Below are 20,541 nucleotides of genomic sequence, written 5' to 3'. Positions count from 1 at the left end.
GATACAATACTTGTTTATAATTCTGAGCACATACGTGTGTGTATTTACATATATATTCGTATTTGTAAATGCAAGTATGTGTACTTGTGTATATATTGTTTTTTTCTGTATATGTCTGAAATAAAGATACAATACAATACAATAAATATGTATCTGTGAAATGTTCAATCACATTAATTGTGTGGTGTTTTTTATGATCACAATTTAAAAAGACACACAATCACACAATGTATTACCTATCAGACAGTGTGATAAAAAAAAACAAAAAACACTGCTATATTCTATTTGAAAATGTAAGAGAAGCAAAGTGATTTTTACCTCATCAAATATGTAAATAAATAAGCCACAAAGGGCTCGTTTGACAAAGAACAAATCAAGAATGTGGCCTGACTGCCTTTTTAGGCTTAAAAGACATTTAATTTGGTTAAAAATGAAGGACTGATTACCAATTTTTGATCAAGATTTTTTAAATTAAGATTAAGATTTAGTGATGTGAGATTTAGAAGTTACTGTAAAAACATGACACTTTGAGAGAATTGCAGTACAAACAATAAGAGACAGACAGAAGGAAAGATATCTTTACTTCAGCTTTATTAGAAAGTAGGAAAAGTAGAAAGTAAAAGTACAGCAAAAATATTGTTTTGTATCAATTTTGTTTTTTGTGGGGTCTTTGGTGGTGTCAAGTACAAATACTGAACAAAACTAAACAAGAAAACATATTTTAAAAATTTATCTTTGTGAAAAAATCTGTTCAAAATCCTCATATTCATTTACTGGACATAGTGAATGTGTCTGGGGGACAGACTGGACAGTCTCACTGTTGTTTTACTTTTGTGTGTGCATAAACAGACTAACCACAGGCTGCTATGTGCACAGTCTGTAACAATTAGAGCAAGCCAGCAGTGACAAAGATTCCATAAAATATAACATAATCAATGAGATAATAAAATGATGCTGGTCAAGTGAAAGGTATGAAGTGATAGCTCAGCCGATTAAACATCATAAAAGCATAAAACATTGTCATCTAGCTTAGCTTATGTGGACTGATGCCTGATGACTTTTAAGACTTCATAGTTTCTTTGATCCACTTGAGTTGCCTCTTTGAGAGAAACGAGTAGACTCCAGGCTTGTAAATGTCCCCACAACCGGCTCCAAAAGAAGTAACTCCAACCAGCTGAAAGCCGCACAGCAGTGGGCCTCCGGAATCCCCCTGCAGCAAGTACATATGCACTGTAGACCTTTTTCTCACTTACAGGTGTCAAAACGTCAAAAGGGTGCTGAGCTCAATGATTACATGGTCATATACATTCTTCATACTTACTTGACAGGTATCCGCTGCTTTTTTGCCATTTGAACCAGCACATACCATTTTACTGACTTTGTTGTATTTACTGATTCCTTAAGCTGAGAAAGAGTTGAAAAGAAATGTTACATTTTGACAGTGACTATCTATATGTTACAGACTTGCCACTGTGATAAAGTCTGGGTCACTACTTAATAATTTATATATTTTTTTTGGAAAATGGGAAATAGGTGAGGCGAATTATTGAAACATGTATAAACATACACAGAAATGGACTTTATAAAGTGGAAACAAACGTATTTTTTTAGGCAGGTTTGTGTGCATGTGCTGATGGTGTACTAAAGTTGTGGTGTGAGAGAGAAACTCGCAACCATTAAACAGCCCATGTGTTTCAGGAAGACAGTGTAGTGTTATAATGATAAACAAGATAATGTAAAGATAATACAGGTGCCCAAAAAAAAACAGGATGCGGTTAGAAGTCAAAATGTGATCATCAGACTTGACAGAGCAACTGCTGTGTAAAACCTCCACTTCACACTCGTGCCAACACAACTTCACCTTTTTTGCTGGCATCATGCTCAGTCTTCAAAAAATCCTGCTCCTCCATGTTCTGGCATGTCTCGAACGACTCAGTAAGAACTGCAAGTCTTTCTTATTGTCCTCCGACCGTTTAATGGAACGTTAACTTCATTTTGGTTTGCTTTATTTGACTTTTTCAGCACATGTTATTGCCATCATACATGGAGAAAAAGCCCCAGAGAACTCGATGCAGTACATGGCCTCTGTGCAGAACAACAACGGTCACCATGTTTGTGGAGGATTTCTCATCACTGAGGAATTTGTAGTCTCGGCTGCAAACTGTGATGACTCGTGAGTAATCAAACATCTTCTGCTTCTGCTTCTCTGACTCATGTCATTAAAAGCCATTGTATTGATTACCTCTCATTGATTACTCTTTCAGGAGCCCCACACACGTTGTTCTCGGGAACCACAATCTCAAGAACGGCAATCATCAAAAAATAAAGATTGAAAACAAACTCATCCATGAAAATTATCAACAGGTTGGACTGGGTAATGACATCATGCTGATTAAAGTAAGTACATGCTCATGTTCACAACAGTTTTACATGTTGTGTAATTTCCCCTTGTGGGACAATTAAAGGATTATTCTATGTGGTTTTATTATTCAGATTATATCTAGAGAACTATCGTATGAACATAGATATATTTTTTACTTCATGTTGTGTCTCCAGCTGTCTGAGAAAGTTAAACTGGGCCACGGAGTAGAAATAATTCAAATTCCACATGCTGAAATAAACCTAAAAGAAAACGAAGTGTGTCAGGTGGCTGGATGGGGAACAACTACAACTAATGGTGAACCTGTTGATGAGCTGAGGGTGGTGTACGTGTCTGTCATTGACAAACAAGTCTGTAAAGAACAATGGCCTGATCTTCCTGCCAATGTAATCTGTGCAGGTGGATATGGAACAAACAAAGGATTCTGTCAGGTATGTTTTCTGTCCTTTCAGTTTAAACAGGTTTCATGTTCACATATCTTAAAAACATAAACACAATAAGTATAAACTGATAAATTAAAATTCTTCCTCCTCACAGGGAGATTCTGGTGGTCCTCTGGTGTGTCATGGGTTTGCTGTTGGTGTTGTTTCTTTCAACTATAATAGGAACTGCAATTACCCCAATAAACCCAACGTCTATACCGACATCTCAAAATACCGTCAGTGTTTCTGAAAACATTTTTTTGAGTAAAACACTTAAAATAAAAAGGTTTTTCTTTTCACTATTGAAATGTGAGAATTTCTGATTCTTTCATCTGTTTAACCAAAAACAAAAATACAAACGTATCCCACACTCAATCTGTCATTTCTTTCTGTAACAGCCAAAAGGCTGAATTTTTTATATTATTTCTGCCTTTGTAGTGGACCACGCTTCAGTTTGCCTGTGATGAAAGACATATTTGCATCCTTGTATGTTTTTTTGCTTCTCAAAATTTTAATTCAGTTTTTTCCAATTAAACTGAAGTTCAGTGTCAAATGAAGTAATCAAATTCAGACTTGAACAGCTCTTCTGGTACAGCTTTATCATTTTACCTTTTTTTTTTTAAATTGGTAAATTATATTCATAATATAATTTTAAGTCTGCAGGTGTTACCATGGATACAGGCCAATGACTGTAGAGCCACATTCTTCTACCAGAAAATGAGAAAACATGTTTCATAACATTTCATTTTTTATATTCCTTGTTTGTTGCTCTATGAATGATGAACAGAAACATACTACAGTAAAGCTCAAAAACATGCTGGGTTCAGGGAATGACTACTTTTTGGTATTTAAGTAATATGAGGATTTTGTCGGCTTACTGTCGGCTCCAACATGTGCTCGGTTGAGATTATGTTTGTTTTTACCTTAAATGCATTACACAATATTTGTCCTCACTCTCACAAGTCACCACCCGATGTTTGTGGAGAGAGGTGGTTATTGGCAAAAAGACATAAGATTTGAGGGTAATAGTAGAATGACCTGGTTTTCAGTGGCTTGGATTTTTTTTATACTGCACACACCTGTGCTGGAAGATTTTATCAAACATTATAACAACTTCATCTACTGAAACAGCATGTTCTAGTGGTTCAACAGAGACCCATACAAATCTTCCTCTGAGCTTCAGTGCAGGGCAATGAGGCTCAAACAACAACACAAAAGGTTTAATTTATGTGCACTATATCTTACTACAGCTGGAGTACAGATTTATTAGGATGAGGATAATGAATAATAAATTCACATTAATGCTGCAGATTCTGTATGAATGATAATTCAACAGATGAAAAGCTCTGAGTGTACGTGCAGTTCTGCTAACCACAGTAATAGTTTCATAACTGTGAGTGTAGAGCATCGACTCTTAATCTAAAACACAAAGGCAAATAAGTATATAAAATTACACATTATACTTATAAAAAAAGAGTCCAAACCTCCAAATTCTACCAACTACATTAGAATGAAATTGTGTTGATATAATTATATAGATATGAGAAGCTCTATTCAACCCAAAAGAGTCATAAACTGGCTGTTAAGCCGGCAGGAGTCAACCCAAACGCAGACTCACAGGCAGGACTTTAACTCAAAAAACACAGCTCTTATTGCTGGATATGAACAGAGGTTGAAAGAGTACTAAAATATTCTACTCAAGTAAAAGTAATATTACTTTGATGAAATTTTACTCAAGTACACGTAAAATTACCTGTCTAAAAATGTACTCAAGTAAAAGTAAAAAGTAGCTAATTTAAAATGTACTCAGAGTAAAAGTTAAATAGTTGTTTTTTTTTGACAGCAGGAGAACAATGGGATACAAATCTCAAAGTAGTTGTTTTTTAATTAAAAGAAAAACAAATTAAAGTGCAATGGCAGTTAAACTGGGTAATGGTCATAAGCATTGTTGGTCAAGTTACTTGAAAAATTACTTTCCCCCAAAAAGTAATCCCGTTACTTTACTGATTACTTATTTTCAAAAGTAATTATTTACTTAGTTACTTTTTAAAAGCATGATTTACAACCTGAATAGGTAATAAAGCGATAGATCTTTCAGCCCAATTCTACTTTTTCTGCATAATCCATCATATAAAATGTAATTAAATTACATTCCTGCCTGCCTGCTGAATAGATATGTCTCAAAGGCATGACCAGGTGATTGAAAACAGCTGTGGGAGTCAGTTTCCGCCTACACCACACCCCAAAACCCACTGCTCCACCCCTCCCCTGCAGCTGAGCCACAAACCACTCCCACTGCACCGTCTCCTTCACTGACAATGTCAACCTCTGCTGAGAACTCACACAGTCATTCAGATACGATGGTATACATCCACATAGACTTGGAGCAAAACTTCTTTCCCCAAACATCTCATACTCTATTATCCACTTAGGTACCATCACAGCAGGTGAAGTCAATTCATCACAGTCATCACTCACTCAGTCTGACATCATTTGGGTCCTAAATGGTGGAGATAGGACCCCAAGTAAACATTATGAATCCCATATTGAGAGCTCTTCCTTTATAATAAGGAACCACATATTTTTTGATCCCTTGAACTTCTCACCGTCTACACAAACATCACTATATAACTTTCCCAAATCATAATAATTAACAACATCATTATAAATAACAACAGACCAACAACAGAGAGTTTTGGATATTACGCAAAAACAGGAGGGACGTGGGATCGCTCTGATACACGGCATACGATACGGCATCGTGGTGGGGGCCGGCATCACGGGCATCGGCAAAAAATAAATAAAATTGCTCGTACTCATGCTGCCCCGACATCAGCCAGCGCCTATTGGTAATGGTACAGGCACCGATCGTTTTTCCATCGCCCATTTGCTGGAAGTAAGGGCTCCCTCCGTTTGCGAGGTGTGCCTGCTGCTTGCGGCACAGGGAGGAGAGGGCTCTGGCTGGCTGGAGCAGCATCTAATAACCAACTCGCAAAATACAACAAAATAAAAACAAACCAACAAACACAAAAACACCAGACATTATGATACAGACTTATAATTTGCACCGATGTTTTTTCGAAATTCTATACGCGAAAAGTGAGTGCGAGAGCCCTCGGTGCGCCTGCTCGCTGCTGAAGTCAAAGTAAACTTTATTGTCATCTCTGCTACATACAGTCCAGTATATAGAGAGATGAGACGACGAGGCTCCAGTTGCAGTGCAAGGAAACAAACAATAAATATAAGTAGAGTAAGAAAATAAATATACACTTTAGGACTAGGGGTAGTCGCCAGAGAGAGTGTTCGCCCAGGGCGCCAAACAGGCTAGGACCGCCAATGCAGTGATTATATACTGCACGTGCTCCAACTCCAACTATAATATCATAATTATGACTGCAGAGTGTTCGAGCTTATATCTAAATCTAAATCTGTTATTTCCTTGTTACTTCTCTGAGATTTCAGGTAGTGCCTCTGCTTTCTTCACTTGTTAGACAAACATTTTTTTTGCATAACACAAAAAGGAAAATAAATATGTAATGTCACAGATTATAGATTTGTATATAGATGATATTTATATAGAGTGTTCTTCCTGATAAGGAAGAGCTAAGAGAGACATATGTGGAACAAAAGTGATTATAGTGATATATATAAGAAGAGTTATTTATGAAAAGCACAGACAGACTGCACAGTAATGAATAAAGTTCATGATTCCCAGCTAAACAATTGTAATTTCATTGACTTCCCAGGCGTAGAACATGCTGTTCCAAACTCTGATTTGTGTTTTTCAAAATATTACAAATGTACAGAAAACTACACAAGAGGCTGAAGGTCTTGGGGGAAATCAGTGCTGTTATTGGCAGTATTGTAAGAAAACAGTGAAGAAACAATAGTTTCTCATTCATTATTCTTCCAGGAATATTCATCCAGTGTTATTTGGGGTGCCCGAGATTTTAAGAAGGCTGATGATCACACAGAGTGCAAGTATTTGCAAACATACTTATTATAATTTAATCTCTGGCTCTCTTCCACAGCGTGTCTTTGGCTGCCTTTCCCTCAGCCTTGTTCTGTTGGAGGTTTCTTCCTGTTAAAATGGAGTTTTTCCTTCCCACTGTTGCCAAAGCGCTTGCTCATCATAGGGGGTCATCTGATTTGGAGGGTTTTCTCTGTATTACTGTAGAGTCTTTACCTTACAATAAAATCACAGTGTAATTTACCCCCAGGGTTAAATATTAATTATACTTTAATACTACCTAAAATACTTAGTTGCATCTTGTGAACATCTGCTCTGCCAGCTGATTGAGTGGCTAGTTTTGTACACCTGACCAAGGAACTAGGGATGGGAATCGAGAACCAGTGTTCCAGTTCCTTGTCATTGTTAGTCTGCTTGTCTATCGATCCGATTTATTGGTTCTTGTACTTAAACTGCAATCAGCTGGTTTCAGTTTGTGTCTTGAAATGTGAGCGTATGCAGACTCCAGACCAGCAGCCAGAGCCTGAACTTCAACAGGTAACAAACTGATGAGCAGTCAGGCTGCAGCTTCCATTTCTACCTGTTCATGTTTCTAAAGCAGAATCACGTTGATGATAGCTTTAAAACAGGGGTGTCCAACTCCAGGCCTCAACCTGCAGGTTTTAGATGTGTCCTTGATCCAACACAGGCAAATAAATGGCTAAATTACCTCCTCAACATGTCTTGAAGTTCTCCAGAGGGCGGGTAATGAACTAACTATTTGATTCAAGTGTGTTGAACCAGGATTATATCTAAAACCTGCATGAAACCGGCCCTTGAGGCCTGGAGTTTTACACCCCTGCTTTAAAGTCTCTTTGTGCTGGCTTTCATCTTCTCTTTGTGATGTGGGCTTTGTGTTCATACCTAAATACTAAAAGAATGATCATACGTGTCCTCATCAGGATAGGGATTTGTGTTGGTGTGTGGGGCTGTAGCCTCGGGTTAATTTTGTGACATGATGATTGTGAGATAGTGTGTTTCCGGTCATTTTACAGACTAACGTGAAAGTAATGTAACTATTGAATTACTTTTTCTTACTACTAATTCATTAATGCTAATACTTCTGTAAAAAGTGCTTTGTGTAATATGTGTAATACATTAATTCTTTTAAGTAACTACTCACAACAAAGAGGGCACATATCTCCAACATGTACAAACATGTGACCAACAGCATGTAATTAATTTGCATGAACGTAATATGATGTTTGGCGATAGTGGTGACTTTCAAAGAGGAACCATTGAGAATTGATAATGAAATCAGAATTGCTAAATTCTTATCAGTTCCCATCCCTACAAGGAACATGACTCAAACACTGTCTCCTCCACACAGTCCTCATTCATAAAACGCTTTCTTAAAATGCCTGAACATTACGGCCAACAGGTGGATTCATATGAGCTAACAAACAGTGAAGAACCAACCAACCAACCCAGTGACTTCACATTCTGTACTGCCACAAGATGGTGCTGCACTCTTTAAACGGAAACTTTAAACTCTTATTTTGAAATTCCAGCTTCACAGACAGAGTTCATGGATGACAGTTTTGGGGGGTTTTTTGTAGTAGGGCTCCATGGTGTAAATTAGACTTAATACGTGTAGTGGTTTATGTCCACTTTAAGCATCTTGGTACCACAAATACCCCAAAATTCTGTAAAAATACAAATAAAACAGCATTATCTAGCTTATTATAATATATTATAGCTGGTTTGGCTTAACATAATAGCTTCATAACTTGATTTAAGTTATGAATGAATTTGGGATGAGTAGTAAGAGTAAAAAATGAGTTATCATGCAAAATACCAACTGATATTTCTGTAATAAAATTACATCTGTGTTTAAAGCATCCGAGAGAAGTCACCTGATTTAAAAACATGGAGGAACACGAGGAGCACAGTGTAAACATTACAAAAGTCAAATGATATTAAGAGCAGAAAACTGAAGAATGAGTTTGTTTAAGAAATTGTGTAAAAATCACCACATAATAAAGGTTTCGGACTCACACTGTAATACAGCATTTATAAAGATATTTATGAGGCCGTCTACAGGTTCAGATCAGAAATGAAGTCAGATTAATAGTGCAAACACACAGTCACTGAGACATCAGCATAAGTGAAAGTGTTCTGAATGTGAACACAGATGTGAAAGATGAGTATGTGCGTAAATGTTTTTCAAGTAACTATAATGACAGCTCATCTGAATGCTGTGGTTTCTGTGTTTTATCTAGTTTGCTGCACTGAGCTGCACTTTGATAATGTCATTTAAATGTGTTAAGTCTTCAGTTTGACTTCTTTACTGTGCTGTGTGAAAGATCAGAGTGTCAGGGTCCCCGAGCAGCTATGAATTATATTATTATTGTATGTATATTTGGTGTTGCTGTCCTTCTCCTTGTTTGCACGTGTGTGTGTGTGTGTGTGTGTGTGTGTGTGTGTGTGTGTGTGTGTGTGTGTGTGTGTGTGTGTATCTGTTTCTGCGGGCGCCTTCAGACCTGGTGGGTGTGGCCCTGCTGGCGGACTGGCCACACCCGAAGCCACACACCTGCTGATCAGGCCTCGTCGGGGGAGCTACTTAGGAGAGTCTTGGAGCTCCCACCGACGCGGGATCGTTCCGTGAGACTCCACGTTAGTCACCCAGTTTAGGGTTAGTCGTTTAGTGCATGCCTGCTATTGTTAAGTATCCTGACAGCTGCCGCTATTGTTTCCCGCAGGAGGAGCGTGGGAGGCTCAAAGGGCAGGGAGCACCCGGAGTGCAGACACGGAGCAGAGAGCACAAGGAGGACACGACACGGTAGTCTTGGGAAACACGGGTATTTATTGTTGTTTTGCACCATACACTGTAAATAAACGCACTGTTCGCACACAGAGCACCGCGCCTGGGTCCTCCTTCCCTACACCCCCACGGTCTGCCTGTCAAACCGTGACACAGAGAAAACAAGCCTGGAATGAACAAATCCCAAACTGAGTGAGCAAAAATAGAAATGACGGGGAGAAGGATATTTTTGCCTACAATCTGTTGCTTATTGATTATATGCTGTGTACTGATTTTACTTTCTGTTGTAAGATTGGATGTTGCTTAAGAATGCATGCAACACACTGTAAAACTAAAACACATTAGGTCATCTTTTTATATGGAAACTACAAAACCTCCAAAAGGGCGGCCGTGGCTTAGGGGGTTGGGAAGCGTATCTGTAACCGGTCGCCGGTTCGATCCCCGTGCTCTCTGTCCTGGTCGTTGTGTCCTTGGGCAAGACACTTTACCCTACCGCCTACTGGTGTTGGCCAGAGGGGCTGATGGTGCGATATGGCAGCCTCGCTTCTGTCAGTCTGCCCCAAGGCAGCTGTGGCTACAACCGTAGCTTGCCTCCACCAGTGTGTGAATGCGAGAGTGAATGAATAGTGGCATTGTAAAGCGCTTTGGGTGCCTTGAAAAAGCGCTATATAAATCCAATCCATTGTTATTATTAAAAGTTAATCCACCAGCTATATTAGTATGAAACTCTCGGGTGCACTGGGCCTGATTACATATAAGGAAGCTTGCAATAATATGAAATAAGTCCCAATTATCAACTTGGTGTCATCTGCTGGAAGAAAGTGAGAAGTAAAATTATATATATTGCATTACTGGCTCAAAACCATATTCTGGTATTAGCAGAAAGCAAACCAGACTTAATTTCTGTGAAGACAGAAGTTTGACGTGACTGTTCAATGAGCAACAACTGGAGAGGAAACACTGACACAACAAAGCTTTAATCTGCTAATGATCTTACTTCTGTTTTCATAGGGCTGGATAACATTTGCTGAAGTACTTACTAAATAATTGATGGTTAAATAGTAAGAAGTTAACTGATATTACACAGATATGTATCAGAAATGCAAATTTAGCAACTGGTTGATTCACACGAGAGAAAGCCAACTAATATATGTAGGTGTGCACGTCTCTCTATGCTGGCACTAGCTTTATTCGCATGTCATCTAGCTTTGAAAATTCGCCTTGTAATCGGAAGGTTGCCGGTTCGAGCCCCGGCTCCGACAGTCTCGGTTGTTGTGTCCTTGGGCAAGACACTTCACCTGTAGCCTACTGGTGGTGGTCAGAGGGCCCGGTGGCGCCAGTGTCCGGCAGCCTCGCCTCTGTCAGTGCGCCCCTGGGCGGCTGTGGCTACAATGTAGCTTGCCATCACCTGTGTGTGAATGGGTGGATGACTGAATGTGTAAAGCGCTTTGGGGTCCTTAGGGACTAGTAAAGTGCTATACAAATACGGGCCATTTACCAAAATGCTGTCAGCAGCATTTTATAATTTATAAATTTGGAAGAAAACAGCAAGTCCAAAAAGAGAGTCTTAAATTACCAAAAAGTCAAAGCAAGTAGCAAATGGTGCTAATATGATGATGATTGAGCCACACAAATGTGTTTCAGACTCATGAGGGACTTTAAACATGATAAAATTCCAAACATAAAAACTTGAGTTGCATAAATAATGTGGTTAGAGGGTAAATTAAGATTGATTGTAATCATACTTGTCAGTGAAGCAAACTGCTGTATAAAAGGTTCACCTCGCACTCCTACAAACACATGGTAACCCTGGCAACTGGTTGATTCACACGAGAGAAAGGTGCTCATTTGACAAAGAACAAATCAAGAATGTGGCCTTGCTGCCTTTTTAGGCAGGTTTCTTAGAATTAAAAGACATTTAATTTGGTTAAAAATGAAGGACTAATTACCAATTTTTGATCAAGATTTTTTAAATTAAGATTAAGATTTAGTGATGTGAGATTTAGAAGTTACTGTAAAAACATGACACTTTGAGAGAATTGCAGTACAAACAATAAGAGACAGAGAGAAGGAAAGATATCTTTACTTCACCTTTATTAGAAAGTAGGAAAAGTAGAAAGTAAAAATAAAGTAAAAAATATTGTTTTGTATCAGTTTTGTTTTTTGTGGGGTCTTTTGGCAGGGAGGGGATGTGTCAAGTACAAATACTGAACAAAACTAAACAAGAAAACATATTTAAAAATTTATCTTTGTGAAAAAATCTGTTCAAAATCCTCATATTCATTTACTGGACATAGTGAATGTCTCTGGGCGACAGACTGGACAGTCTCACTGTTGTTTTACTTTTGTGTGTGCATAAACGGACTAACCACAGGCTGCTATGTGCACAGTCTGTAACAATTAGAGCAAGCCAGCAGTGACAAAGATTCCATAAAATATAACATAATCAATGAGATAATAAAATGATGCTGGTCAAGTGAAAGGTATGAAGTGATAGCTCAGCCGATTAAATAGCATAAAAGCATAAAACATTGTCATCTAGCTTAGCTTATGTGGACTGATGCCTGATGACTTTTAAGACTTCATAGTTTCTTTGATCCACTTGAGTTGACTCCAGGCTTGTAAATGTCCCCACAACCAGCTCCAAAAGAAGTAACTCCAACCAGCTGAAAGCCGCACAGCAGTGGGCCTCCGGAATCCCCCTGCAGCAAGTACATATGCACTGTAGACCTTTTTTTCTCACTTACAGGTGTCAAAACGTCAAAATGGTGCTGAGCTCAATGATTACTTGCTCATATACATTCTTCATACTTACTTGACAGGTATCCGCTGCTTTTTTGCCATTTGAACCAGCACATACCATGTCACTGGTGATTAAAGGTGCGTAGTTGTAATATTCACAAGAGTTACACTTATGTCTGCCGATCACAGTCACGCGGACAGACTTGAGAACATCCGAGGTGTGGTTCTCTTCAGTTATTCCCCATCCAGCAACCAGACACGTGGTGCCATCTGCAGGGTCTTTGACAATTTTGCCCAACTGGAGCCATTTTACAGACTTGGTTGCATATACTGGTTCCTTAAGCTGAGAAATGGTTAAAAAGAAATGTTACATTTTGACAGTGACTATCTATATGCTACAGACTTGCCACTGTGATAAAGTCTGGGTCACTACTTAATAATTCATATATTTTGTTTGGAAAATGGGAAAAAGGTGCAGCGAATTATTGAAACATGTATAAACATACACAGAAATGGACTTTATAAGGTGGAAACAAACTTATTTACATTGTTGTATCTTTGCTTGACCGGCTACTGGACACTGAATTTTATGCTTACCTGGTGTGAGCATGAGGTCATTGCCCACAATATGATTGAAATAGTTAGGATGAGCAAAATGTTTCTCAACCTCTCGGACCTGCCTCCACTCTTCTTCCTCTTTGGCGATGGAGTGCGCTCCCAGGATCGCCTTGCTCATTCTGCAAAAGAAAAACTCAGTGTAGTGATGACACTTCACTTACATCAAAAGGTCAGGAGTGTGTAAAACTGTTCAAATCATAGTTGTGTATTATTACATACGCCTGGGCTATGGCTGTTACTGAGCCTCAGATGGATCTGCATGACACTTTCCTCCAACTGAGTGACAAACTTCAACATTATTAAATGTTATAGATTAAAAAAAAAGGGATTTTTCTCCACTTGAAGGAGGGCAGGATGTAATCGGTTCTTTGTGTTTGTTTGTCTGTTTGCTAGTTTTCAAGCGTTGTGTGATGTCAGACACAAATAACAACTCAAGCTGATTTCATGTTGGTGAAAATCAGGTCAAAGCCACATCAAACTTGAAATTGCCCACAATTGTTTATGGATCATCTTCAAACTGTACAACACACTTATTATTTTTTCAATACAAAGCCCTTTGACATCACAATGAGTAAAGATAATAAAATACACAATTTTAGTATGTAATTTTCAAGGTCAAAAGTTTAAAGGTCGTGTTCTTATAAAAGCATGAAACATTTTAGTGCAACCCCTGCCTGTCAGGAGGAGTTACGCTCTGGGTAAGAAAACACATCAGTTACCTTTATAAAGCTTTATATTGATCATATTTATTTTTGCATTGTATGAAAATCCAGCAATAACATTTATATTGTACTCACTCTAAATCGAGATATTATTGGAGCAGTTTGTGGGTGTGTTAATTATCTCCATCTGCATTACACTTCACATCTTCTGTTGAAAATAAATACTGCAATATTTTGATTTGGAAATTTAGGAAAAGTGAACCTTGGGTTCTTACCCAGTGCAGTGAGCAGCTGTCAGGACCCATTGTGGGTGGATTAATGTTCCCCCCCACACACACACACACACATAGATTTCTTGCTTGTCAAATAAACCATGAAGGGCAGCAAGTGTGGCTTAACTTCCTTCCTTCCATCTCAGAACCATGACCCAAAACAACAACAAAAATCCAGTCACATAAGAAAATCAGCAGATTTTTAAGTCAGTAATGTAAACTAAAGTACAAAACATCATTCACCTGACTGGATGATGGAAAGAAGCATGAACAAGATGAAAACACTGAAATTCCTCAGGCACAACATGTCGTCGTACTTCTCGCTGAGCGGATGTTGAATTCACTGAAGTCCACTGTGATCCACAGCTTTATACGCTGAGCAGACACCACACACACACACACACACACACACACACACACACACACACACACAGCCAGTAGTGTTCTTAATGTGTTATAACAATCATCAGTAGTTTTGAAAATAAAAAATATAATTTGCCAATTTGCTCACATGTTAATCATATGTGCTTTTTAATAATCATCATTCATTTTCTAGTTTTACCAGTATTACTGTGAACTGGGTTGAAGCCACACAGTGCCCACAAAATACACTCAACAAAAATATAAACGCAACACCTTTGTTACTGCTCCCATTCCCCATGGGATGGACGTAGAGACCTAAAATTCATTCCAGATACACAATATAACCATCCCTCCCAAACAGTGGTCACAAATCAGTCCAAATGTGTGGTAGTGGGCACATCTGCTATATTGAGATAATCCATCCCACCTCACAGGTGTGCCACATCAGGATGCTGATCTGACATCATGAGTAGTGCACAGGTGTACCTCAGACTGCCCACAACAAAAGGCCACCCTGGAATGTGCAGTTTTTTGCGCTATTGGGGGTCTGGGGACCCAGAACCGGTCAGTATCTGGTGTGACCACCATTTGCCTCATGCAGTGCAACACATCGTCGCATGGAGTCTATCAGATTGTCAATTGTGGCCTGTGGAATGTTGGTCCACTCCACTTCAATGGCTGTGCGAGGTTGTTGGATATTCGTGGGAACTGGTACACGCTGTCGTATACGCCGGTCAAGCACATCCCGAACATGCTCAATGGGTGACATGTCCGGTGAGTATGCTGGCCATGCAAGAACTGGGACATTCTCAGCTGCCATCTGCCCTGAACAATGTGAACCATGATTCATCCGTGAAGCACACACCTCTCCAACGTGCCAGACGCCATCGAATGTGAGCATTTGCCCACACAAGTCTGTTACGGCGACGAGCTGGAGTCAGGTCAAGACCCCGATGAGGACGAAGGGCATGCAGTTGAGCGTCCCTGAGACGGTTTCTGACAGTTTGTGCAGAAATTGTTTGGTTGTGCAAACCAATTGTTCCAGCAGCTGTCTGGGTGGCTGGTCTCAGACGATCTTGGAGGTGAACCTTCTGGATGTGGAGGTCCTGGGCTGGTGTGGTTACACGAGGTCTGCGGTTGTGAGGCCGGTTGGATGTGCTGCCATATTCTCTGAAACGCCTGTGGAGACGGCTTATGGTTGAGAAATGAACATTCAATGCACGGGCGACAGATCTGGTTGACATTCCTGCTGTCAGCATGCCAATTGCACGCTCCCTCATTGCTTGTGGCATCTGTGGCATTTTGCTGTGAGACAAAACTGCACATTCCAGGGTGGCCTTTTGTTGTGGGCAGTCCGAGGTACACCTGTGCACTACTCATGATGTCAGATCAGCATCCTGATGTGGCACACCTGTGAGGTGGGATGGATTATCTCAATATAGCAGATGTGCCCACTACCACACATTTGGACTGATTTGTGACCACTGTTTGGGAGGGATGTTTATATTGTGTATCTGGAATGAATTTTAGGTCTCTACGTCCATCCCATGGGGAATGGGAGCAGTAACAAAGGTGTTGTGTTTATATTTTTGTTGAGTGTATATCAGAGATCACCACCTAGTGGTTTAATGTGAATATTGAGTGTCAGTGACACAATGAGGTTAGGATCATAAAAGCAAAGATATTTGATTGATTGTTAAATATCTGGGACGGCTGTGTCTGATTTACAGTGATTTTGATTTTTCAGGTGGAGAATATTTAAATGAGTGAGGCAAATGTGAATTGAAAAGTCTATGACACAAAGTTTCTTGCAAGTTGCACAAAATTTACCATGGAAAAACAAATCCTGTATTCAGCCTGCGGTGGCTGTAATAGCTGCTAATAGAAGAGTTTATTTTTCGGAGGCGAGATGTTATCAGAACGAGAGAGAACTCTCTGTATTGAAACTCTTCACTCAGTCTTCATGCCAAGTGTGTCGGTGAGCCCACTCTTTGCTCCTCACTAACACAGTTTTCATGACAGAGCAGAAATAAATCGAGCTCAGCTTCTTTTTCTCAGCAGTGCGCACACAGCGAGCGGCTTCTCTCTGCAGAATCTGTAATTAATACTGTTACTGTGTTAGATGAATGCCTGAATGTTGGCACACGCATGTGGCACGGTAACATTATATCAAAACATACTGATTTTCCTTCAGCCTCCTCTCACTTATCAGAACTGCCTATTTTCAGAGATTACCACTGGACTGAAACCTGAGCTTACACTGGATTATTTTGGTCAGAAGGCCTGCAAACTGCAGCACTTTATTCCTACCTCTGTGCTTACGTTGAGTGTTTGGAACGAGCAAAAGCATCTGGTCTGCTGACCTGAGAGAATGAGGCAGGACATAAGGGTGCAGCAGCTCAGACAGATAACATGAGGCACAGCCATTAATAGGAGATAGGAGGCGATTTTGGAACACGGCCATTGTCTCAGTCTCCTTTGTCACGTTCTTCCTCTGTCCTCCCCTGTGTGGTTTCCAGAAAAATCCTTAAATCTTTATGCAGTCCTTTCAATATGTCGACAATACACACCACACTTTTAATCTTAAAAGGCTTCTTTTTCAGTTTTCCACCAATAAATCTTGAAGTTGCCCTTGAAGTCGGTCAAAGGTGGATGTGAGCCAAATTTAAATGGCTTGTTAACATGACCCCGCTTCACACACAATGTTTTAACAGAATTCATTCGACACTTTTTGAGCTATCATGTTTACAGATGGTATGGCATGTTTCCCTTAGCACTTCAGCTAGACTTTTACAGTCATCTGATAACTCTGCCCTGCCACAAGGAGCCTGTCTTAGTAGTCTACTATCTTTTGTTTCTTCTGCAAAGATGCACTCCACATGTTTACACTTTGCTCCACTCTTATACATGTTCCTCGTTTTTCACGAGGTTCACCACACAGTCATTTCCATCCTTTTGGCAAAATCCAACACCATCAGCATTTCTCTCCTTAACACCATACCTAATCAACACCTGATCAACACTTCCTCATTGCCTCTGCTCCCTTCACCTGCACGGATGTTTACTGCTTCATCCAACTGACTTCAGCATCACATCTTCAATTTCCAGCTTCAAACTCATGAATCTTTCTGACACTCTCTTTACCGCCACAGCACTATTTACATATTCTTCCTTCAAAAGACCATGCTCCATAATAATGCCTTCTACAGAAGAGTCGTAGTGCCCTACTACAGGACAAATCCTGCAACCCTCGCTCCATAAACAGTTCACACAGTGGAAGAAATGGCCCCAAGGAGGCGCTAAATGAAAAGGCATCTCCTTCCTGTTTTTACATTGCTGGTGGACAGATTATGAGCCAAGTACCATGATGTTATTAGTCTTGGTTCAAATATGAAATCAGCAACTCAGTGAGAATTGTTGTTTTGAGCTTTAACAGTGGTGCAAAATGCTTCAACAACCCAGCTTTTTGAAGGTTTAGGCAGGTTTGTGTGCATGTGCTGATGGTGTACTAAAGTTGTGGTGTGAGAGAGAAACTCGCAACCATTAAACAGCCCATGTGTTTCAGGAAGACAGTGTAGTGTTATAATGATAAACAAGATAATGTAAAGATGACACAAGTCCCCAAAAAAACCAGGATGCGGTTAGAAGTCAAAATGTGATAATCAAATTTGACAGAGCAACTGCTGTGTAAAACCTCCACTTCACACTCGTGCCAACACAACTTCACCTTTTTTGCTGGCATCATGCTCAGTCTGCAAAAAATCCTGCTCCTCCATGTTCTGGCATGTCTCGGACGACTCAGTAAGAACTGCAAGTCTTTCTTATTGTCCTGCGACCGTTTAATGGAACGTTAACTTCATTTTGGTTTGCTTTATTTGACTTTTTCAGCACATGTTATTGCCATCATAGATGGTGAAAAAGCCCCAGAGAACTCGATGCAGTACATGGCCTCTGTGCAGAACAACAAGGGTCACCATGTTTGTGGAGGATTTCTCATCACTGAGGAATTTGTAGTCTCGGCTGCACAATGTGATGACTCGTGAGTAATCAAACATCTTCTGCTTCTGCTTCTCTGACTCATGTCATTAAAACACATTGTATTGATTACCTCTCATTGATCACTCCTTCAGCAACCCCACACACGTTGTTCTCGGGAACCACAATCTCAAGAACGGCAATCATCAAAAAATAAAGATTGAAAACAAAACCATCCATGAAAATTATCAAAAGGTTGGACAGGGTAATGACATCATGCTGATTAAAGTAAGTACATGCTCATGTTCACAACAGTTTACATGTTGTGTAATTTCCCCTTGTGGGACAATTAAAGGATTATTCTATGTGGTTTTATTATTCAGATTATATCTAAAGAACTATCGTATGAACATAGATATATTTTTTACTTCATGTTGTGTCTCCAGCTGTCTGAGAAAGTTAAACTGTGCCACAGAGTAGAAATAATTCAAATTCCACATGCTGAAATAAACCTAAAAGAAAACCAAGTGTGTCAGGTGGCTGGATGGGGAACAACTAAAACTGATGCTAATAAACCTGTTGATGAGCTGATGGTGGTGGACGTGTCTGTCATTGACAAACAAGTCTGTAAAGAACAATGGCCTTATCTTCCTGCCAATGTAACCTGTGCAGGTGGATATGAAACAACCAAAGGATTCTGTCAGGTATGTTTTCTGTCCTTTCAGTTTAAACAGGTTCATGTTCACAAATCTTAAAAACATAATGAGTATAAACTGATAAATTAAAATTCTTCCTCCTCACAGGGAGATTCTGGTGGTCCTCTGGTGTGTCATGGGTTTGCTGTTGGGGTTGTGTCTTTCAACAATAATGCGAACTGCAATTACCCCAATTACCCCAACGTCTATACCGACATCTCAAAATACCGTAAATGGATCGACGAGGTTCTGGAAAAAAAAAAGTTTCCGAAAACATTTTTTTGTGTAAAACACTTAAAATAAAAAGGTTTTTCTTTTCACTATTGAAATGTGAGAATTTCTGATTCTTTCATCGGTTTAACCAAAAACAAAAATACAAACGTATCCCACACTCGATCTGTCATTTCTTTCTGTAACAGCCAAAAGGCTGAATTTTTTATATTATTTCTGCCTTTGTAGTGGACCACGCTTCAGTTTGCCTGTGACGAAAGACATATTTGCATCCTTGTATGTTTTTTTGCTTCTCAAAATTTTAATTCAGTTTTCTCCAATTAAACTGAAGTTCAGTGTCAAATGAAGTAATCAAATTCAGACTTGAACAGCTCTTCTGGTACAGCTTTATTATTTTTACTTTTTTTTTTTAACTGGTAAATTATATTCATAATATAATTTTAAGTCTGCAGGTTTTACCATGGATACAGGTCAATGACTGTAGAGCCACATTCTTCTACCAGAAAATGAGAAAATATGTTTCATAACATTTCATTTTTTATATTCCTTGTTTGTTGCTCTATGAATGATGAACAGAAACATACTACAGTAAAGCTCAAAAACATGCTGGGTTCAGGGAATGACTACTTTTTGGTATTTAAGTAATATGAGGATTTTGTCGGCTTACTGTCAGATCCAACATGTGCTCGGTGGAGATTCTGTTTGTTTTTACTATAAATGCATTACACAATCCTTGTCCTCGCTCTCACAAGTCACCACCTGATGTTTGTGGAGAGAGGTGATTATTGGCAAAAAGACAAGATTTGAGGGTAATAGTAGAATGACCTGGTTTGCAGTGGCTTGAATTTTTTTTAATACTGCACACACCTGTGCTGGAAGATTTTATCAAACATTTTAATAACTTCATCTACTGAAACAGCATGCTCTAGTGGTTCAACAGAGACCCATACAAGTCTTCCTCTGAGCTTCAGTGCAGGGCAATGAGGCTCAAACAACAACACAAAAGGTTTAATTTATGTGCACTATATCTTACTACAGCTGGAGTACAGATTTATGAGGATGAGGATAATGAATAATAAATTCACATTAATGCTGCAGATGCTGTATGAATGATAATTCAACAGATGAAAAGCTCTGAGTGTACGTGCAGTTCTGCTAACCACAGTAATAGTTTCATAACTGTGAGTGTAGAGCATCGACTCTTAATCTAAAACACAAAGGCAAATAAGTATATAAAATTACACATTATACTTATAAAAAAGAGTCCAAACCTCCAAATTCTACCAACTACATTAGAATGAAATTGTGTTGATATAATTGTATAGATATGAGAAGCTCTATTCAACCCAAAAGAGTCATAAACTGGCTGTTAAGCCAGCAGGAGTCAACCCAAATGCAGACTCACAGG

At 39.3% G+C, this 20,541-nt stretch overlaps 1 protein-coding gene and 1 long non-coding RNA gene across 2 annotated transcripts; one reads left to right on the top strand and one right to left on the bottom strand.

Annotated features, from left to right (window-relative positions):
• Positions 1–1,833: 1,833 nt before the first annotated feature.
• Positions 1,834–19,231, top strand: LOC309700431 (uncharacterized protein). Its single transcript, XM_082523944.1, has 10 exons — positions 1,834–1,935; positions 2,023–2,173; positions 2,265–2,397; positions 2,557–2,811; positions 2,918–3,038; positions 17,899–18,033; positions 18,121–18,271; positions 18,363–18,495; positions 18,654–18,911; positions 19,011–19,231. Exons 1-10 carry the CDS (start codon positions 1,878–1,880, stop codon positions 19,203–19,205), a joined length of 1,590 nt encoding a protein of 529 aa, XP_082380070.1. The 5' UTR covers positions 1,834–1,877; the 3' UTR covers positions 19,206–19,231.
• On the bottom strand, positions 12,611–14,193 carry LOC309700613. The gene is made up of 3 exons (XR_014274701.1): positions 14,113–14,193; positions 12,915–13,054; positions 12,611–12,660 (listed from the first exon to the last, which is right to left on the bottom strand). It is a non-coding gene; the product is annotated as an uncharacterized lncRNA (long non-coding RNA).
• Positions 19,232–20,541: the final 1,310 nt, after the last annotated feature.

Source organism: Aulonocara stuartgranti, assembly GCF_965226115.1.
Source record: "Aulonocara stuartgranti genome assembly, chromosome: 23".
NCBI classification, from domain to species: domain Eukaryota; kingdom Metazoa; phylum Chordata; class Actinopteri; order Cichliformes; family Cichlidae; genus Aulonocara; species Aulonocara stuartgranti.
The sequence above is the reverse complement of the archived record's forward strand: the minus strand, read 5'-3'. Positions and strand labels throughout refer to the sequence as shown.